This window comes from Macaca mulatta, chromosome 2, assembly GCF_049350105.2.
Source record: "Macaca mulatta isolate MMU2019108-1 chromosome 2, T2T-MMU8v2.0, whole genome shotgun sequence".
Taxonomy (NCBI): domain Eukaryota; kingdom Metazoa; phylum Chordata; class Mammalia; order Primates; family Cercopithecidae; genus Macaca; species Macaca mulatta.
Window position 1 is genome coordinate 31,483,270 of NC_133407.1, and position 25,683 is coordinate 31,508,952.

Genomic DNA, 25,683 nt, shown 5'->3' on the forward strand with positions numbered 1-25,683 from the left:
TCAAGAGCTCATCACTGCAACCCAGCCTGGGTAACAGGAGTGAAACCCTGTCTTAAAAAGAAAAAGAAAAAAAAAGGATCAAGCTAATGAATGTATAATTATAAGTTGTGACGAGTGTAAGAAGGAGGTGAAGAGCATAAACAACAGTAAGGTGTGGGAATCCACAGAGGCTTCAGAGCATCTTTCCCATTCCTCAGGTGGGAGAGGGTTTCATGGGATTAGTCTCCACCTCCAGCACTTTTATAATCCCTTCCTTTAAATTGAGTGTGGTTAGCACAGCCTGGGTTTTACAGTTTGAGAGAAAGTCCTCCTCCTTGCCTTAGGAAAGGGTGAGAGGAAACGAGAGGTTTTCAGAGACAATGCAGAACTGCTCACTAACTCTACCCAATTCCCTTCTCTCCACCCAGTCCTTCAGCCCCTCAGCAAGAAATGCTTGATTTCGCTGAGAGAAGGGTACTATTTAAACTCAATTCTTGGACTGGCTCATTTTTAATGCCTCATTACCAAGCAGCACAACCATGGTTATACATACACACTAAATATGTGTGAGGTTAAATTAGTTACAAATGTTATTGAGTTGTAGCACACAGCCCAGGTGGATTGTCACCACTTCCCACTGACATAGCATGCTTGCCTCACAGGCACTATAAAAATCAGAGCAAACATTAATTTCCACTGGCTTTTTCCTCTTTTAGTTTCCACCTCTTGTTTCTTCAGGTTTCTGACCGTAACAATTAGTAGGACCACATTCGGGCTCATTGCTTTTTCCAGCAGAGGAGTGCTCAGGTAATGATAACAGTCTCCTCCTTCCTACCAGGTTAACAATTCGAATCCCATTCTTATGGATCAAAATTCAAAATGCAGTGAGTACATTTTAAAGGAAAGGAAGGAAGAAAGGAAAGAAAGAAGGGAAAAAGAAAAAGAAAAAAGAAAGAAAGAGAAAGTCATAATTTAGGTTGGCAAAGGTGACTCTGAAAATCACTGTATCAAAATACCCTAAGGACTTTTACCCAATCCACTTTTGGAAGTGTTGGTAAATTTCTTCTGTATAGAGCCAGACAGTAAACACTGTAGGCTGCTAGGCTTAGGCTTAGTTTCTGTCGCAACTACTCTACTCAACTCTGCCACTGTAGCGAGAAGGCAGTCATCGACAGTATTTAATGGAGGTGGTTGAGCTCCAAAAACACTTCATTTATGGAGAGCAAAATTTGAAGTTCATATGACTTTCATATCACAAGATATTATTTTTTATTTTTCCAATCAATTAAAAATGTAAAAAACATTCTCAGCTTTCAGACTACACAAAAACAGGTGTTTCCCAGCTCCTGCTCTAAAATGTTACATGATGCATCACTTGGTAAAACTGGACTAAAAGTACTTGAGATAATATAGTTTGATATGCTACATGCACTTTTTAGGAAAGAACATGAAAAATCAAGTGTAGCTGGTATTTTAAAAGAATAAACATATATCATGATATATTTGGCCAAAAAATTTTGGCTATGGAGAATTCTAACATTTAACAATAAAGACAGGGCTTAGTTTTAGGAAAACAGCTTAAAATTCATACCATCCCAGTTATATTTAGCTAAATAATGAAATAGCTGTTTCTATTTACAAAGATTTATTTTGGTTTTTCTAATACAAGATAAATTATCGATTTATTTATTTATTTATTGAGACAGGGTCTCAGTCTGTCACCCAGGCTGGAGTGTAGTGGTATGATCTCAGCTCACTGCAACCTCTGTCTCCTGGGTTTAAGCAATCCTCCCACCTCAGCCGTCTGAGTAGCTGGGATTACAGGCATGCACCATCATGCCTGGCTAATTTGTGTAATTTTAGTAGAGATGGAGTTTCACCATGTTGGCCAGGCTGGTCTCAAACTCCTGGATTAAGTCTGCCTCGGCCTCCCAAAGTGTTGGGATTACAGCATGAGTAATCTGTCCCAGATAAGTGAGTTAAAAGCTAACGTTATTTCATGCCACAGAAGTACATAAATGATGGTATGGTTCCATCTGATGTCTCTCCAGTGTCAGAATATAATTACAAAGAAAACTAGAATGATCAACATTGATTTCAAAGAAAATATCTGAATTAAATACTTCTGTAGGTAGGTGAATAATCTCATATAAAATCTCCATATAAAAATCCCTAACATTTAGCCCTAAAGCTCTGACTAATACTGATGTGGTAGGGACACAAATGTTTTTAACTACTTAACATGTTAGTTTTAAGCTAATTGGTAATTAAACTTGTAGAGTTAAACTTAACTCTGAGCACATCATATTGTCCACCCACTGTGTGAGAGTAATTTTCTTATGGCTCAGAATTTTAAATGCCCTAATTAAGTTAGAAAAGGCTTAAAAACATTATTAAATGCTATTTTTGTTCCTGATAAATTCGTCTGGTAGTAAAATCAGCTTACTGGTATTAAAAGTGGTTATTTTGGTGGGGTGAGTGGCATTAATTATTTCACAGCAATCTGGTGGAACAGAAGTGAAGACAATGAAAAATAGGAGCTGTTAAATAAACTAACAAGTGACAGTTCCCATAGTCCCCACTGACAGAGCAGTTACTGCGCAGGAGGGACCCACCCTCCAGACAAGTGTGCTGCTCTGAGAGGTTTGGTGAGGGCGATGGTAAGTCTTCCCACTCATGTGAAAATGAGAGGCAATGCTGAATTGTATCTCCTATGAACATGAGGTCAAATGTAACATAACAACAAAATATGAGCTTCAAAGCTTATGAAGTGTCAAATGTTATTTATAGAAATATCAGCTGTGGAGAAAAATCACTACCTCATTATTCAAAAGGTTGTGAGGAAACACCTTAGACAGGAAAAAGGGTCAGAAATTAGCATACCTTACTGCCAGAAGGTGGCCCAAGTAGTTGTCAACAATCACATTTACAAAACAATTCTGAAATACCTGATTTCTCATATAAACTGGTTATTTCAATAGCTTCATTTTATAAAGTATATTCCATCTAAATAATTCCATTTTTAGAGAGTTTTCTTATAAAATGTAATTGCACATTCCAAAAGCTCATGTCCACAAATACAGAGCAGCTCATCATGGCACTTACAAACAAACCCATGTCTCATCACTAACAATTTGATGTAAGTCTCTGATATAACTTCAATCTTCCCAACTCAACTCCACTGGACATGTGACCCTGACAAATTTCTAAATAAAAAAGCATATACCTCTCTCAACTACGTAAGAATGGGTGGCAACAGATTGAGTAAATCCCTGATGAATGGATCTTGCATTTATAGAGCCAAGGAATGGTATCAAGAACATCAAGATTCTAAACAATAAAATTATATTATCACTGCAACTTACACACTTTCTAAACTCTACCCTGAATATGTTCCACCTTCATTCTCAGGTGCAATGAAGAACCACGACAGTTTTCACATCATCCTACCTGGTCAGAAGTTGCCACCATTAGGACAACTAATTAAATTCAACAGTAAAGGTGTGTGTCCTATGCCCTCCAATAGGGTGTGGCTCAGGGACTGCTTGGGGTTTCAAACGGAGCCCACACTCAGGAAGCTCCCCAGGTTTCTATCACTAGTCTCTGTAACTTATATTGATGAAGATGAACACATCTGTTTTTCTTTCAAAGCAGCCAGCACAAGCTGGCACAGCTACCTCTGTGCCCACAGAACAGGGTGAAGGATCAAGGAGCAACATGGCTCTCCTCTGGGTCCCAAGTAATAGGGAGCAGGAGGCTCCCAACTCAAAGGGAGAAGCAGGCTGAATGCATTAATGAGCTGTGAGTCACATGTTTTAGGTCAGCTAGTCTTCATTTTCGTCAATCTGAAAAGATTTGGAACTCACAAACTGCATAAAGACATACAAATTACCACACATGGAAAGCCAATTAAGTTCTTTGTTTCTTTGATCATTGCTTTTCTGTTTGAATTTCCACAAAGAGGACAATCATAATCCACAAAACTGAATGTAGAGACAATACTATTCTGTGAATACTACAAAAATAATTACACAATTTAAGATATCGCACAGATTCTAGATGCTATAAAAACGTTTTTTTAAAAAGGTTTTATACTATTGCCAGTAGTGTTTGACGCATGTTTCAACAGTAAATAAAAAATCTGGACGCTGGAAAGATTCAATTGCTAGAAGAAAACGGGCATGAGGTGTATATTCTTAAAATTATTCCTCTCACACTCCACCCTCCTTTTTTTCTCTCTTGGCAATTATTAGGCTAAACTCAAATTCTTCATCAATCTCAACACACCAAACAGATGCCACTTTTCCAGGATGCTCTAAGAAAACATGTTGTTCACCTAACACAAATAGTCAAGGTAACAGAGCAATTTGGCTCCATTGTTCTTGATGACCATAATATAATCCTTCTACCTGGCTTAGTTCTTCAAGTTGTCACATCATACTTCTAACTCTACCTCTTGGACTCTCTCAGAAATACCCAGGCCCTTCTCTGGGTGATATTTTAGGAAGAATGTCTTTAAGGCAAACCAGAGGATGAACGGCAGCAGAGAGGGAAAGGCTGCAGGCTGGGTGGCTTCAGCAGTCTCGGAAGTGTGATGGGGACAGTGTCAATAAGTTATTTCTTTTCACAGATGCTGCCATAGTTTATGAATCATGTTTTCCCTGGGGCTTTCCACCTATTCAAAGGACGAGTTTCAGAGCTCGGATGAAGAGCAACTATCTTATGAACACAGAGACATTTCTCAGTTTTAAAGGTCAAATTAGATTTTTGCTTGGGTTCTCACCAAAATGATAGACTTGAAAATCAGGATTTATCAAGGGGAAACTATTTTCTAAATTATTTTGACATACTGAGTGTATTAGTTTGTTTTCACACTGCTGATAAAGACATATACGAGACTCGGAAGAAAAGGGGGATTAATTTGACCTACAGTTCCATATGGCAGGGGAGGTGTCGCAATCATGGCAGAGCATGAAAGGCATTTCTTACATGGTGGTGGCAAGAGAGAATAAGAAAGAAGCAAAGTGGAAATCCCTGATAAACCCATCAGATCTCGTGAAACTTATCCGCTATCACAAGAATAGCACAGGAAAGACTGGCCCCATGATTCAACTACCTCCCACGACACGTGGGAATTCTGGGAGATACAATTCAAGTTGAGATTTGGTTGGGGACACAGTCAAACCATATCATGGAGAAACAACCTGTAGATGACAGAGTGTTATCCCCTAAGGTAGAGGAGACTTCCTTCCAACTACAAAGGCTGAGCCAAGGGAACTGCAGCTCTGAGGCAGGAGGAAAGGAGCTGGAAGCCCACCTCTTGCAGTATTGAGTGACTCATGTTGGAGCTGGGAAATCCCTGCACTATGTACCCATCTCAAGGCGAACAGAAAGTGGAGGAGAGGATGGTGGCTTTAGATGTTTAGACATTCTTTGCCAAGAACACAAAAAGAAGGCTTTGCAACCACACCCTCTCCAGGCAACTAGTGGCCACTTTGTGAAGGAAGAGGGGGAAAGAGAGACTGAGTATTTTACCTAAAGAGCTGAGCATTTACAGTCCAAAATGAATAATGTAATGAATGCAATAGATGAAGTTTACCAACAGAATTAAAATCCAGGGACATCTACCTCCCTCATAAGAGAGGTAAGACAGTTACATTTTCTTTTTCACCTGGACTGAGCATGAAGTTTGAACTCAAACTCTGCCGCATAGCCTAAGGTGATGAAAGGCTCAACTAGAATTAGGGCCACAGAAATGGAAAGTCAGCCAGCACGGCCTCCTCCACTCAATTAAAGTTTATTTATTCAAAGTCTAGTAAAGACAAAAAGTTTACTGAATAAATGGGGGTAAAGAAGCTAAGTACTTCCTCACAGCTTTGGAAACTGCCAGTTGACCAAAAGAAAATGTGTATATTATCTCCAGAGCACCAACAGAATTTTAAAGATGTATAAAATCCTTTTCTTTCTGTTTTTTAAAAATTTCCTGTAAGGGTCCTTGACAGAGAGAAGAACTTAGCAAAGAACTTAGGAGGCACCTTCAGTCACTGCAGAAACACAGAGAAACTATCAAAGAAGAAAAAAGTATCAAAAAATAAGCCTTGAAGAAATTATATAGGAGTAAAATCCAATATTCAATGTAGAATTTGATGGGAACATAGGAAGTAACTCCTCTACTTTTGCATAGGAAGAAAAAAGGCTACAGTACTTTGAACATCTTAGTTTTATAAAAAATGTAGTAGTATTCTTTTCCATAATGCATAGATTTAGAAAGAAGTTCTCTAACTTTTCTTGAGCTTTGGGTTTCAGATATATTCATATTTTCTACCAGATTCGGGGAAATAAAGTGTTTGAAAAATAAGCAATCTGTCTCTGCCCCTTTAAAAAGCAATAAAAATGCTCCAAACAGAAAAGTAAAACCATGGAGACCCTATCAAATACATGGCCCTAAACCACTGTCCCCTAACAGTTCTCCAGGTGGCGCTGGCTCAAATGAAATCTATCCAGGAACTGAAGTGATGCTAACAGCAGGGTCCCATTTCTCATTTACCAATAGGGCTGGATGGCACCCCAGCTCTTGTTTCCCAGCTTACTTGGCAATTTTAAATCAGACTGTTAGTATGTCAGATGACATAGTGGCTTGCTTAATACCATTTATCATTTCTTGTCTGAGGATACCATCTGACAACATGTTGAACTCTATTTAAGTCATCCTCCCAGAGAATTTAGAGCTGGATATCAAACTTAATTGATAAAAGCTGCTCTGTGATGCTATGTGATGAAGTCTTTTTGAAGGGAACTGTCATCCCCTAAAGTGCTACTCTTTCCTCACCTGTTCCTTGCTTAGTATCTGGTGTGTGCGTGTGTGTGTGTGTGTGTGTGTAAAAATACTTTAAAATATGTGTTCCTCTGTGTTTTCTGCGGAGACATGTTAAGCTAGAAAACTGGATTGGAAGGAAAATCTTACAATTAGCACTACTTACATACAATCTCCCAAAGGTTTCCCAATCTTCCAGCTTCTGATTACTCCGTGGTGGCCTGGTACTTCTCATCTGATGATATATGTGATGCTACCAGCACACTGTATCTTTTAAACATTTATTTTCACTTCCATTGGCTTGATAACTTGAACCATTACAAAATGGCTCGTCAATGGTTTTGATGATTTCAGAGAAACTGATTTTGGAAATATTGGCTGAACCTCTCCAGTCATCAAATTAAACAATAGCCTTTGGGTTTCAAATCATCAGTCTGTAGGATGCATCTACCTTTCCCAAATCTCCCACCGCCCCCCTTCCTTCTTTCATTCGTTTTTAGCTTATTCTTATCCTGAAGCACAATATTCCATCTGGTCTTTTTTCTACAGTTATAAAAGTTGGTAAAGTTGACACCTCTAATTAAAAGGTTTTAATGTCAAGTTCTGAGGCAGGAGAGTGATAAAAGAAGCCACAAAGGAGATGGGGATCAATAGTAACCTTATTACAGATCATCTCTGGCTTGGTCCAAACCAGCATACTCCATTAATTATGAAGTGTGATTTATCTCTTCACTGAATAAAGAAGTAACAAGAAAAAGTATATGAAACCATACCAACAACTTAACACAGAATGTTCATGATGCTGCATGTCAACTGCCAACATTTCTGTGTAAGGAAAAAAAAATCTTCATTTCACATATTTTATTTAAAGAACCTTGTTTTATTTAAGAAATATTTAAAGTCATGTGTTAGAAGAGACTACTCAGCAACTTATATACAAACACTCACAGAGAGCAAATAATATCCTCCCAGACAAAGCATCTTGTTCCGCCCTTTAAAAAATACTATTCTCTACTGGGTAAATGGACTCCTCAGAGGATGCTTTCTTAATTAAATCAAGGGAATTAAAATCAAGACTTTTGTGAAGTTGCAAAAAAAAGACTGAAAAAAATTAATTTCAAATGGAAAGTACAGAGAATGGAACTACAATGACGAGAATGAATTCATGTATAATCTCTGAACAGGTGGAGGCTGCCCATTTGCTGCGTATAAGAACCACCGTACTGCCTGTAAGACAGAGGTGGGCTTCATTTTCTTTATTTTTTTCCTCTTCTCTCCTTTTTCCTCTCTACGACTTCAATTTAATTACAATGACTAAAGCATAGTCCATGACAGAAAAACTGCAGCAAAATTAACAAAAAACTTTAGAAAATAACTTTCTTTTTATGTAATACATCACAAAATATTTAAATTTTCAATGTTTTCTCTCTATAGAGGAAGAATGTTGACTCCTTGATCTCTATAGGTTAGTACAGATCTCGTAACAATTTTAAAAATTCAAGTTTACAACAGTTGGTAAACGTGCATCTAATAAAGATAGGCAGAGAATGGAATTATCACTCTCAACATTAAAAGGATAGTAAAAGTCACTTCAGTTTTAAAGATTATGAATTAAATCACAAATATTGATGGGGGAGGGGAGATGCACTGAAATGCCAGTGCAGATCCATTCTTAAGAACACTGTGTTCTATGAAGAGTATCCAGATAGTCACTGGACTCTCTTAAACTCAGGTTACATATTCCTTATTTTCTCTTGCCAGCCCCTAATTACATGAGTGAACAAGCTCAATCTTGATCTTGATTGTCAATAGTGGGTGCATTCAAGTTCATTTATAGATATTTTAAGTAAAATATTTACATTTTTGTTTTCTGAAATTATAAACAATGTGTTCAGACATTTATGATCAAATTTCTTTGAGTGGAATTTGATCTATTGATTACGGTTTTCTTTAAGTGTATTAAATCTGCCTTTTAATATATGTTAAGTAATGCAAAATGAAGAATTTTCTACATTTATCAGCCACAAGAACAAAAAATAAGGTGCCTGTAACTTCAAGAGTCCCACATGAATAACTGCAGATTATTATTATTAAAGTTACTTGGGCTTTATTGCTGTATTGATCATTCATCTGCACATTCTACACAGTTAATTTTTCTGATCTGGATTGCAGAAAAAATTGGACAGAGATACCACTTGGGTACCAACTCCAGTTCTGTCGTTAATTTGATGTGCTACAGGGTTTCAATTTTCTCATGTGCAAAATAAAGGTGCTCAACAGGTGGTCTCTGAGTTCTGTTTCACTCCAAGTCTCCCAAATTCCATAATACCTAATTCTGAGCATAGTCCTTTGCTCAAAAATCTACTATTTGTTACAGTGCAAACCTGGATTTCCCAGAATATGTGCTTGAGCATATTTCACCTATGAGCATGTTTCACCCTGTGAACTCATCTTGCAATAGCCTCCTCTTTACCAGTTGAATTCCAACTCATTCTTACAGGTCTAGTTCAAGGCCAATGTTTCACTGAAATCTTCCTAATCCCTGAACCTGAAACTAACCATTTTCTCCTTTGAAGATTCAAATAATTCATTTATATATTTTAAAATATCTATTTACTATCTATTGTCTATCATCTTACCATTATCTATAAACATACTGTAGCATCTCTTCAACTAAATTATAAGCTCCTGAAGGGAAAAAAAAAGTCTTTTTCATCTTTATATTACCTCATGTTGCCTAGAATAGTCACTGGTACACAGTAGGCACTCAATAAATACTTGTTGATGAGTGAGCAGTACACATGGTAAGAGCTTATAAATGGGCGTTGAATTCATCACCAAAAATGCAGTAACTTATTCTGTATCTGTTTTATTGAAATAAACCAATTAAATTTCTATTATATGCCACTTCAAAACAACCAAACATGACATCTTTAAAGCAAATCAATCATTTGGTACAAAAGTTCGACCCTCTGACTTTATGGTCATGATGTATGATATAATAAAATATACTGTTCAACGCAATAAATATGGAGTTGTGGGCAAAAGCCCAACCACATGCCTTAATAATGGAGCCCAGCCCCCATCTGTTGAAAAAAAGTAGATAGGTATGAAAAAAGGGACTCAAGGGTCACTTCCATTAAGAGAGGCAGAGAGAACAAGTTGACCAGAGGAAGACGAGCCCTCAAAAGTTGAGTCCCTAAATCATAGGATGAAGTACTTAAGGACACTGAGCTTAAGTGGACAAAGATGCCTCATTTAAAGGCCCAGTAAGCCTCCATTTGCATGAGGCCCCCTTCCAGCCCTGCTACAATTTCCCTACCTAGGGTTGCTACGTGCAGTTTTCTTGCTCTAGGTTCTAGCGGAAGAGGACCCTAGGGCCCTTGCTCACCACTGGGAGGAAGAAAGGTCATCTGTGTGCCCCAGGCCTCCAGGCACAAGTTCAGCAGGTGTCTTCTATCCCACACTCATGTCTCTGACTCCAGCACTGCTAACAGGATCATTCCCACTTTCCATCCCAGTCCTGTTCCTACTAAAACTACCTTAATCTGCCTAGTCTAAGGATGTGTGTGAACGTCTCCTCTTCTCCACTCCTGAATGGCTCTGATACCTGCCTTCTTGAGGTAAGTCCCAGGCTCACCCCACCACGGGAGCCACAAGAGCACCACAAGTCCTGTAAAAGCACAATTCCAGCAGTGTTCAAGGCCTGTTTGTTGGTGGTAATCACGGGAGCCATTAGGACAATGATCTGCATTCTCCGTTTTCACAAAGAAACTGGCACACTTCTGAAATACTATTTTATTAATAGAGTCTAGAAATTGAAAAGTAATCACAATCTTGATAGCATAAATACACATCCGTACATTTCAGGAGGTACCATGGCACTGTCCTCACAGGAAGACACACTTTAGGCATGTAGACTGGCCACAACACAGGAGTTCTGGAGGAGTTTCTCAACTTGCCTTTACTTCTCATTCGCCTCCACACATTATACATGGGAAGTCAACAGAATGAAATAAGATCTTATTTCTAAGGTTAATTTTGGGTCAAGCTCAACATAACATTACAAAAATAAAGAGCTATATTTAGAGTTACGGGCTGTCCGAGACCTTTAGTACATTTCCCATCAATATTTAATCTATTCTGGCTAGCTTTAATAAATTGTCACAAGGAAAGAAACCATTAAGTCACTAAAAGAACTGTAAAATATCACAAGAGTTATAATATTGCGGCAGCTATAATTTGAATTTAATTTTAAATTTTATCAGCTTATTTTGTCAGATGGAATTAACAGAACATATCGATAAATAAGGCAGTATAAGGCTGCACAGCTATTTTAATTATACATTATAAAAGAGTAATTTTATAATTTAAAAATTTTAAGCAAGCTAGCATATTCTGTCTTGTCAATTCTAAAACAATATAATGATACAGTTAGATTCAGATAAGAGTTACATATTCAGTGCTAGCAACTACCATTCCAAGAGGAAGGAGCAGGGAACCAAGGAGCAATGAGCCATTCCTGAGCTGAATATTGCTGTGAGTGCCGTAAAGGTTGCTGGTGGCCATAAGGATTTTTAACACAGACCATGAGAATCCAGCTATGATCACACTCCTGATGGAGCAGAAATCAGCCCCTGAACTTGGCCTGCCCTGTTATGCTGTTATCACCTACACGGGGAACTACCACCCTACTCTCAGGAAGTCCCTGTTAAAAAGCTTGCCACGAAGAAACGTCACTGTATGACTATCACAGAAACCAAAGAAATGTCTTAGGGGGTAAATCATATTAGATTTTGGTCAATGAAACAGGTCTGTGCTTTTATTAGTGGCTTATGCTTAAAAAACGTCTATAAATATTGGTTACTTTTTTTGGCTGTGTCTCATAAAACTTAAGAAGTCAAGAACTATCTAGGCAGTCTGGGTCACAGCATGTAAAAGTTCTTCAAACTTTTCCATTTTTACCCCTTTTTCCATTTCCCCACCAAAGGAATCTCAGCATAAGCTTGCTGTGTTGATGCTGGTCCCCGGCCTTGCTTTCTCTCCTGGTGGACTCGATGGCTCCCCGAGGATGGGGCTGTTCGTATGAGTCTTTGTGGCCCCCTTTGGCACTTAGCACAGTGGCACTCAGCACCCGAGCATAATCAGACACCTGACCTGGCCTCCCTCCTCTCTGCAGGAAGGTGCCACTCTATGTAATTTGCTTGCAGTGTCCAGTATTCAGTTCCTGGTGTCTCTTAAGGTTACCATGAACGCTAGGAAGGAAACAGCCCCCACTACAATGTGTGACTACTTCATAGGAATCTATGAAATGTGCAAATATCACTTTTTTAAAGGTAATAAACTCATAAGCTGTTTAAAACATTGCATTCTTCTGACTTGTACTTCTAGACTTATTCAACCAAAGACTACAGAAGCATTTTCCAAAATACATTCTTCAGAACCTTTGTTTTTAGAAGTAGAATTCCAATGGTCAAGTCAATTTGTGAAACTGGAAACTGATTACTTTTGTTCAAACTAGTATTTCCCAAAATTATTTAATCAAGGAAAATAATAAAAAATTATTTTCCCCCCATGTGATATTTACTAATATCCTATGAAACCCTTCCTGTATGTGATATTTACTAACATCCTAAGAAACCTATGAAGTAGTCACAATTTGAGAAGTGCTGGCCTAACGTCTTTTTTCTTTCCCTTGAATTGCATAAATCCCTCTAAATTACAGCTTTCAGACAACTTATAAAACAGTCAAAAATATTTCTGTTTAGGTTTATGATGCTGATCCTGTTTTGTCCTTGAGCACGGCAAGCTACATCAGAAGAAACCTTAGTGATCTTAGCTTGTGCTTTTGGAGTGGAGGCGGTAGCAGATGAGGTACTAACCCCCAGGCACTCTAAACAGTACTGGAAGACAGCCTGGCCCATCTGGGAGGGGAGTGTCCAACACCACCCTTAACCCTGATAGGTTGAAGAGTCACTGACAGCTTCAACTACATCATACACTTTAAATGGGTGTCCTTCACCCACTAAAATCTCTCTTAGAGTTACGGTAAATAAAAAATTACAATAAGAGCAGGATGTGATTAAGAAAATTCAAGGTAAATCTTAAGTACAAAAATGTAATATTCTAGGTATCCTGAGGATACCCTATTAGTGTTAAGCTGATTACAAGTACAGGTGTCACAGAGCAGCTGCCGTAAGAAGGGAAACCACTGCCTGGTGCAGAGTCATGTGATACAGGCACCTGCCCCTCATGGCATTACATTTTTAGGTTAAATTGCTTGCCTTTACCAGTTGAAAAAATGAAAATAAAATGAAAACAAATAAATTAATGACTGGCTGCAGGAGAAGATTTTTAAAAACTCTTTCCTACATCTGTGTGGAAAATAGTGCATCCTTTAAAAATCAATTCAGATATAGTTGAGAAGCTAACTAATGTTTAATCCAACTGAGGTGTCTCCGAATTCTGCTTTTGAAAACAACAACACGCTAATCTCTTTCAAATACAGCAAGGTCAGGGGAATTATTTCTCCAGCATAGGTGAATGAAGCATGAAATAGGAAAGTGCACTTCAGCAAAAGCTCCAAAGTATGTCTGATGTGTTGTCTTAGGACATCTCTCTCACCCAGGCTATGTAAAAAGACAAAGGACAACTCACCATGTCATAAGTTGTTACGATCTTCTTCAGAACCTCTGGCACAATTCCCTGCAGCTCCATTGTGGGGTACTGCTCGCTGAGATTCAGGACCACTAGGGGTGTGTTATCAGGCCCCAGAAAGCGGGGGGACACCGCCAACATGCACTGCATGAGATTGGCCACAGAGGACAGACCACACAGCTCCTTGAATGACACCACCGCATTCTGTTAAATGGAAAGAAAGAAGCATTTGTAATTAACTGGGGGTTTCAATTTCTCATGGATATTATATTTGATATACCTGTTTACGTTTGAACCACCTGGTACAACAGTTATTAGCAGTGTTATAACAGAATTGGCTAATGATTATTTTATCCTGGGAAAAATGGCTACTATCCAAAGTAAATGCTATTATGGGCATTCGTAACACCAATTTATCAAAAGTACTGAAAATGCAAATAAGTCAAATTCTTCCGAAGGGCAAGGCCTCTTTTCAGCCCAAAGTTCATAGTAGTGCTGATGCGGATAAGCAACTACGAGCAAACAGAGAGAACGGCTTCTGCATTCAAAGAGGGTAAAGATTTAGGGGGGAAAAATCCAATCTGGTTTAAAATAAGTATCAAATATACCAGCCATACAAAAGGGAAAGAAATATTTGCAAGGTGGAAACCTGAATCTCTCATCTATTTATGCCTGCTGGCTCAAAATCTAAAGAACCTTTGAGGATGCTACTGTTCTCTGGTGAGTCTGCCCAGCAGGGACCTTGGTTACCTGTGACCTTCCCCTATTAGAGTCACGGCTGATCTCAATGCCTCTCTCTTTTTTCTAATCACCAGAGGTATGCCATTTAAATATCCACGAAAGAAAAACCTTCAACACTGTAAAATGCCATGAGCTGGCCTTCTTTGAACACTTATCAAGTGCTAAGCCATACTAGGCATACTTATTACACATTACTTCCATTTAATCCACACAGCAAGCCATGTTATGGATGAGAAGACTGAGCCTTGGCTATAATCCTTCTCTGTTTGTCTAGGGTCACACAGCTAGTAAGTGAAGGAGTCAAGATTTTAGCTGAAGGCTGTTGATGTTAAGGCCCAGGCTTTGAGTCACCATGAGTAATAACAGGCCAATTATAATCATAATAAGAGTCAGGTGGGCTATTTCAGGCACACTTGGGTCCTGGTCTGGGCTGGGCATGTGGGCAGAGGGGGTAGATCTAGGCCCTGCAGGCCTGTGCCTTCTGCTCTCAAATAACCCAGGTTCTTGGGAATGAACAACACTTTAGTTTTAAATTTAAACATTTCATTTTTATTAATATTGCTTTAAATATGGACATCAAACTATATATCATTGGCTCAAATCACATTGATATATTCAGTTACAGAAATCAATCATGACTGTGATATTTAAAGTGCGGTTCCCCAGTCACTCTTATCACACCACTTACTCATATCTGCAGTTGTTCTATTTGTTTATCTGCCTGCCTCCTGTCTGTTTCCCCTTCCCACTGCCTGCCCCCAACTAGCATGCAAGCCCCTTGACGGCAGGCAGTCAATCTGTTTGTTCACCACTGCATCTTCATGGCCTAGACTGCTTGTGCATGGCAGCTGCTCATTCAGTATCACTACCGACTGCTTTGTCAGGTTCAGTGCAGACGAGGCTTTGGAAAAGACAATGCTTGAGCTCTGACAAATCCTCAAAGGAATTCTGTGTCACACACACCCCAGCAGCCACTGGGCAGTGGACAATGCACTTGCTCAGAGCTGAGGGTTTACCAAACCACCTTCACCCTCAGAAACAGGGAAAAGCCCTTCATATGTCTGTTATGCTTTTACTTTAAGAGAAAAGAAACAAATTTCCTTATTGTGGGAAGGTCTTTTTATTCATGAAGTATACACAGAATTAGTAGATAGGGAAAATATGTTGAATTTTCTCAGTCAGATTTTATTTGTTGGCATCATTCTCATTGGTCATTTTAAAATATAATTTTTTGAAATACAAAATAAACAGACATGGAGCACTTATCACACACACACCACTTCTCACACACTATGACAGGTCAGGGCTGCTGTCTCCATGAGGCAGGTCCTTGCTGTCTAGCTCTGTGTCACTCAGGGGTCCTAGTGTATGGCTAGATGTGTGGGCGATCCTTAATTAAAAATGTAATTCCTAACTGATTGCTTTTAGCCATTATATATTTCAGAGGTAATTACTATCTTAAACTTCTAATAAATACAGGCACCTCTTTTACTCACAGAATTAGCTATCCTCTCAAATCAAGAGGAGGCTCACTTTGCATACACATAGATTTACAGTTCATTTAAAGGCTTCCCATCTCCTCAGCATTACAGCTTCATAAGAAAGGACTGGATCACATCCATTTTACTTTGACTTATATCCTTTTTATTTTGATAGATCATCAATTTGTGTTCCAGGTAAGGAATATTCAGAAATCCCAGAGATTCCTATGTATACTATTAGAAAAAAAGAGGAACTTTTCAGCAGTCATTAATGGAGACTGGGACAAAGGTGTGTAACACAGCAACGAGACTCACTTATCCTAATATGTAATCAATATTTTCAACACCAATTGTACACTTAGGAATTTAAATGATAAAAAAGAGACTAGTGGTAAACATTCTAATAACTAATTGGAATTTAAAAACTACATAAATATACTATTATTAAAAAAAACAATATATTTATAAACTATGGAGATGTACTAAGTAGGAAAACCATTGAGTAAATAATTAAACACAAGCACGCACCTGCATGTTTTCTCTCAGATCTGTGGCATCCCGTATAGGGGGCTGGGCATTCTTGAATACCTCATCCACAGTTTTAATCCACAGTGTTCTCAAAGATGCATATTCCCTGGATTTCTTCCCTTTTCTCACAGAAAGGCCCCTTTTATGAGGCTTCCCTCCTCCTCTTCGGTTAGTAATAGCCACGTGGACAAATAAGGAAGCATGTGCAAGGACCTCTCCAGTTAAGGACTGCAGGGGGACATGGCGGTAGCCCGTCTGTAAACATTCAAAGGGAATTGTATACTGGCCGATGAATTCATCCCCGATGTAGTCATCATCCAGCACTACAAAGCGCACCATGGCCAATTCTGGCAGGTTGATTTGAAATTCAAAGCTTTCATCAAAAATAGGAGCGTCTCCATTCTGGTGCACTGTTTTTGTCCTTTGTTCTGCACAATCAGCAGGGATTCCATGGATTTCAACATAGACATAAGGATCCACCACGTCACCTTTGGCACCTGATCCTTTGGGCTTGGGAAAGTTCTGCCCACTGATGATTTTAATGTGAAGAAGTTGAGGTGAGACCCCTGGGACAGAGTCTTTTGTATTGGCACTGAAGAAGGAGACCTCCTCTCTCATGATGGCTGGCCGGAGGACATAGCCACAGTTTCCGTTCTGCCTAAACCAGCCAATATTCAGGTCCATCATCAGTCCTGGTGTCTGAAAGTTCATGGCTACAATTTGGCAACCACATTTCCAAAAATCTTGAGGGTTCATGTTACTGGAGTCAATTCTCATTGGACTGGGAAAAACCCTAGCAAGAAAACGCTTGTTGTAATTTACAAAGTCCCCTGGATTTTCATTGGCATACTTGCTGGCAAGCACTTCATTAAACGAACAGACTTCCCAATACTTCTGAACCTGAAATGACACCTGAAATTCTTTGAACTGAACTGATTTGCAGATGCTGACCAGTTCAGATAGTTCTTTACAAAGCTGAAATCGCTTCACAGGCACATTGTTGGGTTGCTCCACGTTTTCTTTTCCCATCCTCTGAGACATTTCCGCTCCTTCATCTTCATCAGTAACATCTCCTTCTACCCCAGAGCAATTTGAGGACAGCTTCTTTGCTTTAATTAGTATTTTCCCTTTCAGGACATCTGGGGATGGTAGATAAGATTCCTCAACATTGGGTGATGTTGTATAGAGCTTGTCTCCTAAAAGTTTCTTCATGTGCTGAACCATTACCTTCTGTTGTTTAATGGAACAGTGGTTTTCTAAACACAAGATAAGAGGATACTCTGAAGCAAAGAATGCATACTTGTTAATAATATCGATGACACTGCGGAAAACTATCTGAGAGGTCATGGTGTGGCCTGTGTAAATCACAGGTTCATTGTCTGGCCCATCCCATACATCTAATTCAACACTCCGGCAACCCATTTTAAGAGCTCGAATATATCCTGTGATGTCGGAGGGACCTCGGAACTGATCCTCTATTAAGTACGTATTATGAGATGAATTTATAAAGTAATGAGACAGAGGTTGCTTCATATCCTGACAGACCTTCTTATGTTCTGGATCAAATATATAACAGTCAGGTGACATAAGGTAATTAGTGAACCCATCTATGGACAGCCAGCCCTTTTCCTGACCCTCTTTGGATGGCTCATATTTGTGAATAATTTCAAGGCTTATTTCCTCATTTATATGTGCCACACCCTGTTCTGCCTCAAGAAACATCATAAGGTCCTTGATATCAAGGAATTCTTTATTGCTTGAAAACTGAACTAAAAGGAAATAAATTTCAGGTCTAGTACAAAGCTCATGAAAAACCTCAATAAATTCTTCCTTTGTGACCTCGGTACCAGCTTTGTCCTTTGATTTATGCAATTCTTTGAACTTAAGCTCAATTTTGCTTGTTTTTAAACCGGGATTGAGGTTTCTGATACATTGCACAGCATTACACAGAGTTATATGTCCAAGGTTATCTACATCAATTTCACTAAACATTTGTGAAACCCAAGAAGTCCTCATGTTATCTTGGCTACTTTCTAACATATCAAGTGTATGTTTTCCATAAGAAATTAGGTACCGCAGTCCTGTAACCCAGATGTTTGCAACATCTGCAGAGTTGGCAACCAAATCCAGTGACTCATAATTCTCTCCATATATGACAGAAAATGCACAATCTTCAGATATCTGGTCAGAAATGCCATTGCTGCGGAATATGTCTGTGTTTTTTCCTGTTCTCACTTCCTTGATGGATTTAATGTCAATCTTGGCTTTCTCAGAATCCTTCTTAGATGGCTCCCACCTTAGGCTCTGCATGTCGGCATCCAGTAAAAAGTACCTATGATAAATTCTAGAGTTGGAGCGAACCTTTTTGAGTTCTGAACCCTCAACCATTGAATTAATACAATCACTCGCACTGCTGATCTTCTTCTCTGTTGGCATGCTGCTGAATGAGACTGTCTTTTTCCGTTCCCTCTTCTGTTTTGTACCATCCTGAGAGAAAAAAAGACAGCATATTAGAATAACATAAATATAGGTTTCCATGTTCAAGATTATGAATAGAAATTTAATTTCCTTGAAAACAAATCATACTATTAAGATTTCCTATTCTAGGTCCTGTGATGAATGACACTCATTCATCTCCAAAGCTCAGAATTGGCCTTGGAGTTGACAACCTAATACCAACAGGTATGAAATCATTATTGGATAATTGCAATTCATATTTATCAAGAAGAACAATTTCAGGCCAGGCACAGAGGTTCACACCTATAAACTCAGCACTTTGGGAGGCTAAGGCAGGAGGATTGCTTGAGGCAAGGAGTTTGAGACCAACCTGGGTAACACAGTGAGATCCCATCTCTACGAAAAAAAAAAATGTTGGTGGGGCGTAGTGGCTCATGCCTGTAATCCCAGCACTCTGGGAGACCGAGGCGGGCAGATCACCTGAGGTCAGGAGTTTGAGACCAGCCTGGCCAACATGGTGAATCCCTGTCTCTACTAAAAATACAAAAATTAGTCAGGCATGGTGGTGGGTGCCTGTAATCCCACCTACTCAGGAGGCTGAGGCAGGAGAATCGCTGGAATCCGGGAGGTAAACGTTGCAGTGAGCCGAGATTGTGTCGCTGCACTCTAGCCTGGGCAACAGAGTGAGAATCCATCTCAAAAAAAAAAAAAAAATTAATTAGCCAGATATGGTGGCTCGTGCCTGTAGTCCTAGCTATTCAGGGGACTGAGATGGGAAGATTGCTTGAGCCCAGGAGATTGAGGCTGCAATGAGCTATGATCTTGCCACAGCACTCCAATCTGGACATCAGTACAAGATTCTGTCTCAAAAAATAGAAAGAAAGAAACAATTTTCAGAGCCCAGAGGAAAGTGAAAAGGCAGGATTCCTTGATTAAAAATTATTAAGAATTTCAAGGTGACAGAAGAGCTAAGTGAAGCCCAGGGCTCTTCTGAGTCAGTGTGAAACCTGTGCAACTGTACAGGTCATATACCATGAAACAGGCCCTGTTTCTATGTACACCGCCTACACCAATGCTTCTCAAAGGCTTGTCACCAGACCACCCGTCTCAGAATCATCTGGGTTACCCCTGGTTACAATGCAGATTCCTAGGCCCATGGAACCAGCTCCCTGGGGCTGGTGCCCAGGAATTTACATTCAAGGTAGCATTCCATGTGATGGGGGATGTACACTAAAGTTTAAAAACCATTTACTGACTACTTGGGCTAAGATGTCTAGACTATTTCTGGAAACTATTTGTACCAAATGATAAGAAACAGCTAAGTACCAACTAATTAAGTATCTGTTAAATGGGAATTCCAGCAGAAATTCCTCTCTCCAAAGTCTCATACTAGATCAGTCATCAATATACATCAGATAGACATGTAAGTCTGAGATGAAGGGCTAGATTATAGTTGTTGGAGCTTCTAAAATCATAGAGTTGGATTTATTAAAACCTATTACTATACACCAATGCTTAGAACAGTGTCACCTTGTATTTTAATATTAACAGATTATTAAAAGGACTAAGTTTAAAACTTCAGGCAGCACTTATTTCTAAAGAAGTTAGCATCACCAATAAGGCACTGTTCAACTTTCCTGCTTAAGGTAACATGTTCTCATCTTAAGGGGCTGACATCCACATCTGTGTGTGTATTTAAGTCCTTCCTTGTATAGAGATCTTTACTATTTGAAAAAAAAATGCTCAAATTACCTCAAAAGATCTTTCACAATTTTAAACCCAAAAGATGATACTGCCTTTCAGTATGTGCATAAAATCTATGACAAATTTTCAGTATTCATTGTATTCATAAATAAGAAATAGGGATGTGAGTTGGAATTATATCAATTTCATGACAAAGAAAAGAACATTGTTAAATATTATCCAAAGGCAATTCTAATTTTCCTGCTCTGGATAGAAAATCTCTATATTTTAAAAAGCTATTATGCTATACTCTATCTCTGAAATTTAAAACCACTTTTACTTTCTAACTACCTATACTTCCAAAAGCAATTTGCAGAAGGTAATTAAACTTAAACTTTAAATCATATGGGTATCATTTTCCTCAAAGTTTCAAAATGAACCATAGAAGCTTTTGTGATCTGAGTGCCAAGACAAAACATAAAAGCCACAAGGTAGAATATTTCTTTACAACTATATCCTCAGAACAATAAAGTGCAAAATACATAAAAACTGTGGTAATTGTATCTGTAAGATACATTATATTACAGCCATTCCAAATCCTAAAGCATAGATTGTACTATATCAGTTCGAGTGAGTTAGCATGAAATTAGTTTTGTAATCAGCCATGCATAAGGACATGAAACAAATGTATAAATTTTCTATTTTTCAGAATGACGTCTTTAGTTTTTTTTTTTTTTTTTTTAGTAGAGACAGGGTTTCACCATGTTAGCCAGATGGTCTTGATCTCATGACCTTGTGATCCACATGCCTTGGCCTCCCAAAGTGCTGGGATTACAGGCATGAGCCACTGCGCCCAACTGATGTCTTTAGTTTTTAAAAGGCACATTTACCTTTGATAAAGGCAATATACTGACTCAGTAAGGTAATTTTATAATCTTTATATATTGTGTCTCAAAGACGACATTAGTAGAACAATTACAAAAATATATGGAGGTATTTATCCACTGAGCCATTAAGAAATATATAGTAATTTCTCAACATTGTAATCTTTTATTCTTTCATTTTTATAGGCTGATTAATATTTGGTTACACTTTCTAATTTGTTATAAATGATATATTTCAGATAAATAGGTTTCTTTTTTATTAAGACGGAAAAGGCCTAATAGGAAAGTAAGTTAATAACATACACACATACTCACATACCCATGTATGGGTGCATACCATAAATATGTTTGGTATATGTTTAAGCTTAAACACCATACCGTGGCTTTAAAAACATCGCCATGCTTTTCACAAAGCAGCCCAGGCTTTGAATGGAGACTTCTGGTCATCAATTGCAGACACATGAACATGGTGACCACCCAAGCACGGGCAGATATAATGACATCAAGGACACCCCTTAGCAGAGACTTCCCGTCTCTTTCTCTCCCTCCATCTGCTGTCGCCTAGAACCGTCTGTCCTCTCCATAGCACACTAAGGCCTGAATCTGTTTCTCCTTCCTCACTAGCAGATAAAGTGATCAGAAAACACCGACAGAGGAGTATGCTTGTTTAGAGGCCAAAAAGGAAGAGAAACAGATGTGAGCTTGCACTCATCAATGGGTGGACCAGAATCTCTGGCTGGGAGCAACAAGTGGATGTGACTACAGGAGAAGCTGGCGAACTGGTCTTACACAGCCAGGAGAACAGGAAGGGGAGGACAGAAGCACTTGTGTGGGAGGTACGGAGAACTGGAGTTCGATGGCAGGAGATTGAGCCCCAAATTGCCTAATTCCTAGAATCCTTATCCCACTTTTACTCATTTCAACTTGGTTTTCATTGTTCAGCCTGGCAGTGATCAAATACTTGCATAAGCTGAGTAGCTGGTCAGAAGCAGAGAGCTGGGATCTACTGTCTATGCTGCCTTGTAATGCAAGTTAGTTTAAACTAAATAATGGAAATTATTCAAACTACATGTGCTATACATATAGCTTTCTAACTGGAAGAACATTAAATACATAATACTCACATGCATTAACCATCTAAAACCAGAGGAAAAAATGCAGGTTACTGCTGAGACAGTTGTGCCTCAAAATACTTTTTAAAAATAGTATAAATGATTTCTCAGAGTTGGCTGTTATATTGTGAAGGAGCACTCATCACCCAAAGCTTCTGAATGATGAACACAACAAAAGTTGGAAACTTGGTGCAATTCTCCTACTCTATTAGCACTTAGTAACCTCAAGAGAAAGAATACACAAAAAATGTCCGGACTGGAAGAAAACTGCTTCCAAAGAACCTACCTCCATATCAACCCTGAAATTTTGCATTTGTTGACAATCATAAAATTTAGAACTAGAAAGAAACAAAGGTTCATTTGCACATTAGCCAACACTTATTTACAGAATAACAATTTCATACCAGGAATGATTTTAGGTAAAGCAATGAACTAGGAAGAGGCTAGGGAAACATTCTGCACCACAGCAAATTCAGGGAAAATAAAAATGTTTATAGAACTCATACTTAGCATTAACAATACAAATAGCCATATTGAGTCCTATGGAAAAACATACACCTTTCTAACATAACTGCCTACTTTATTTAACAGAAGGTTGTCACTAAAAATAGGAGGCCACTAAAATTACCATCTGGGATACTTAAGTAGTGGCAATTTCATAAATGGGCATGGGTAATTTCACAAATTCTCATCCTGAAATGGGATAAGGAATAGGTGAACCTCATTTCTTCTGCTGGCAACAAAGTGTCTGGCACTGATTCAATTGATTTAGCTTGCTCTGGAGAAGAGGAACGAGAAACCCAGTTGTGGAGTTGCAGTCTTGTCTAAGGGCACACAGATAGTTAATGCCCTGCTGGAAGAAAATTACCTCGTTTCCTATTCCATTTGAAAGACCTGAAAGACTTCCACTTGAAAGACTCCTGTCTTTCAAGACTCATCTGTTCCCATTTTCTGTTTGATTATTCCTCAAAAAAATCATGAGCAAATGATGTTTTAATATCCAGATTCAATACCCTGGCCAAACAGTGACCAAATCTAAGCAGTCATTCTGGTGTGGGGCTGGGGTGTGAGCACAGGGTGGCTTAGAATGGGGAGAGGGTGTAGTATGAAAACAAAGCGGCCGTTTATCTCTCTGGTTTGCTTGAATCAAGTTATTTAATTTGAAATATAAGTAACATTAAAGAAAGGTAGGGGATCTTCATGTTTATCAAGGGGGATCCAGAATTAGATGGTTGAGAAACTGGGGGTTAAAAAAATTTCTCTTTTACAAAACAATACAAAACAAAACAAAAATCCCCAAGAAAGAACTTGAGGTCCATTAAACGAGCACAGCAAGGCCTGACCTTTCTTCAGCTCAATAACAATAACTCTGAATTGAAAGAATAAGTCATGCCAGGCACATAAGGGTTATCTTGCAAGGTTTTTCACACATCTTTAAAACTTTGATGTGCTCTCCAAGATGAGAAAAAATAAGAAAAGGGGGAATTTGGAGCAAGACAGTCACTCTGAAGGTCATTTTATAAAATAAAATGAATTGAAAAGAATAAAATAACATAAAGGAAAGCTAGGTACAGTTAAATGCTGCTTCTTGCTCACGTGGAAGGGCCCTTTATTTCAAGTAACAGAAACTCCTTGGCCTGTGGATGCCTCTCCTCCGTGGGCCCTCCTCTTCTGTCATGTCCTCTACTGTATTCTGTTTTCCAAAAGCTCACCCCTGCCCCAGTTTGGCAGAGTCTATGAGGGCTCAGATCTGCTAATGGCTTAAGAGCCTATGGGTGACTTAAAAAGTCATGAAGCGGGGGCAAGGAAGGTTCAGATGGTGGTTTACAATACAGAAAGCCAAAACAGAGTATCATTTCTACCCTAACAAGAAAAAGCCCAATAATCTATAAAATCATAACTGTTCTTATATCTACCAGAGAGCCACGGTCACACAGGAACCAAGGGAACTGAATTCAATGAGTGACACGCCCCTCCAAGGAGAAACAGGACACAAGAAACTGTTTTGGGTTTGGTGGAGCATGGGAAGAAGATGTGGCCACCATGGAGGCAGGTAAGAGGAACTCAGATAAAATTTTAAGGAATTCCTAAAAGCCAAGTGTGGCCTAGTATATCCATCTAGGGTAACTGGGAGTGCCAGACACAGGAAGAGTGCACTCATTTGTAAATCTTCTCCATGGGTAAACCTGAGAAAAACTAGGGGTTGAGCAGGAACACTGGGAAAAGGGTAGAAGCAGAATCCATCCACTTCTGGAACCAGACAAAGATCCATTGCCCCAGAGGGTAGCAGAACCTCTTGTAATCAGGAGCCTGCACCAACAAAAGCACAGCTCTGCTATGACCAGGAGAGTGGCAGAAAACTATCACCTGCCCCAATTCAAAACAGATACAGGCAGAGTTTGGCTTCCACAGGGGGCAGGGCAGGTTAGGACAGGTGAGAAGGCCCAATTCTGAGGCTCAGGTGCACAGGGCTGCCTAAGACTGAAACTGGACCAGCAGGACCAAAAATTCTCCCTGACCCCCCCAGAAGCCTAGTACCAAAATGCAAGCAGTCTACCATTATAGGAGGGACAAGAACATGGGAAGAGATCCCTTTCTGACACAGGCATTCACAGTTGAAAGCTGAGGGCAGAGCAGGAACTCTGAGTAAACCCTCTAGTACACTACCTGCCTCCTTAACACACTAAACACAAGGTGACAGTGACCCACCCACCAGTGGAGAAATTTGAAGGCAGTGGTACAATGAAGGCAACAATGGCAACACAAATCCCAAACCTGGTTCAATTACTGACTCAATCTTCCCTACACTAATGACCTGGAAGAAGAGACATGCCCATTTCTGAGCACATTATTTACTTCAGTCTCTCTTAACCATGATTATCGTATCCAATAAAAATTGCAGGTCATACCAAAAAAGTAAAAAGAGAAACAAAATGAAACAAAAACAAAAACAAAAAACATTGTCAAGAGATAAAGCAATCAATAGAGCCAGACTGTAGAAGTGACTCAGAAGATGCTGAAACTATTAAATGGGAAGATTAGAACAACTATGAAATATGTTAAAAGATCTAGTGGAAAAAGTGGACAATGTGCATGATCAGATGGTTATATTTCCACAGAAAGATGGGAATTACAAAATATGGTCCAAAGGAAATACGGTTTTAAAAAACCCCACATCAGAGATGATGAATTCCTTGATAGGGTAATAAGCAGACTAAATACAGTCAAGAAAAGAATCTGTAAACTTGCAGATAGGTCAATAGAAATTATCCAAATGAAAATACAAGGAAACAAAAGAATATATACATATTTAAAAAAAAAAAACCAGAGCATCTAAGAGCTGCTGT

At 39.0% G+C, this 25,683-nt stretch overlaps 1 protein-coding gene across 2 annotated transcripts in view; it reads right to left on the reverse strand.

The window, feature by feature from the left end:
* Nucleotides 1-25,683, reverse strand: part of PLCL2 (phospholipase C like 2) — a 194,674-nt gene that overhangs the window by 62,530 nt on the left and 106,461 nt on the right. For both annotated transcript variants that reach the window (XM_077991414.1, XM_015132240.3), the window contains exons 2-3: nucleotides 16,201-18,687; nucleotides 13,451-13,654 (exon numbers count right to left, since the gene is read on the reverse strand). In XM_077991414.1, the coding sequence (XP_077847540.1) occupies nucleotides 13,451-13,654; nucleotides 16,201-18,687 (2,691 nt within the window). The remainder of the gene's footprint in view (nucleotides 1-13,450; nucleotides 13,655-16,200; nucleotides 18,688-25,683) is intronic.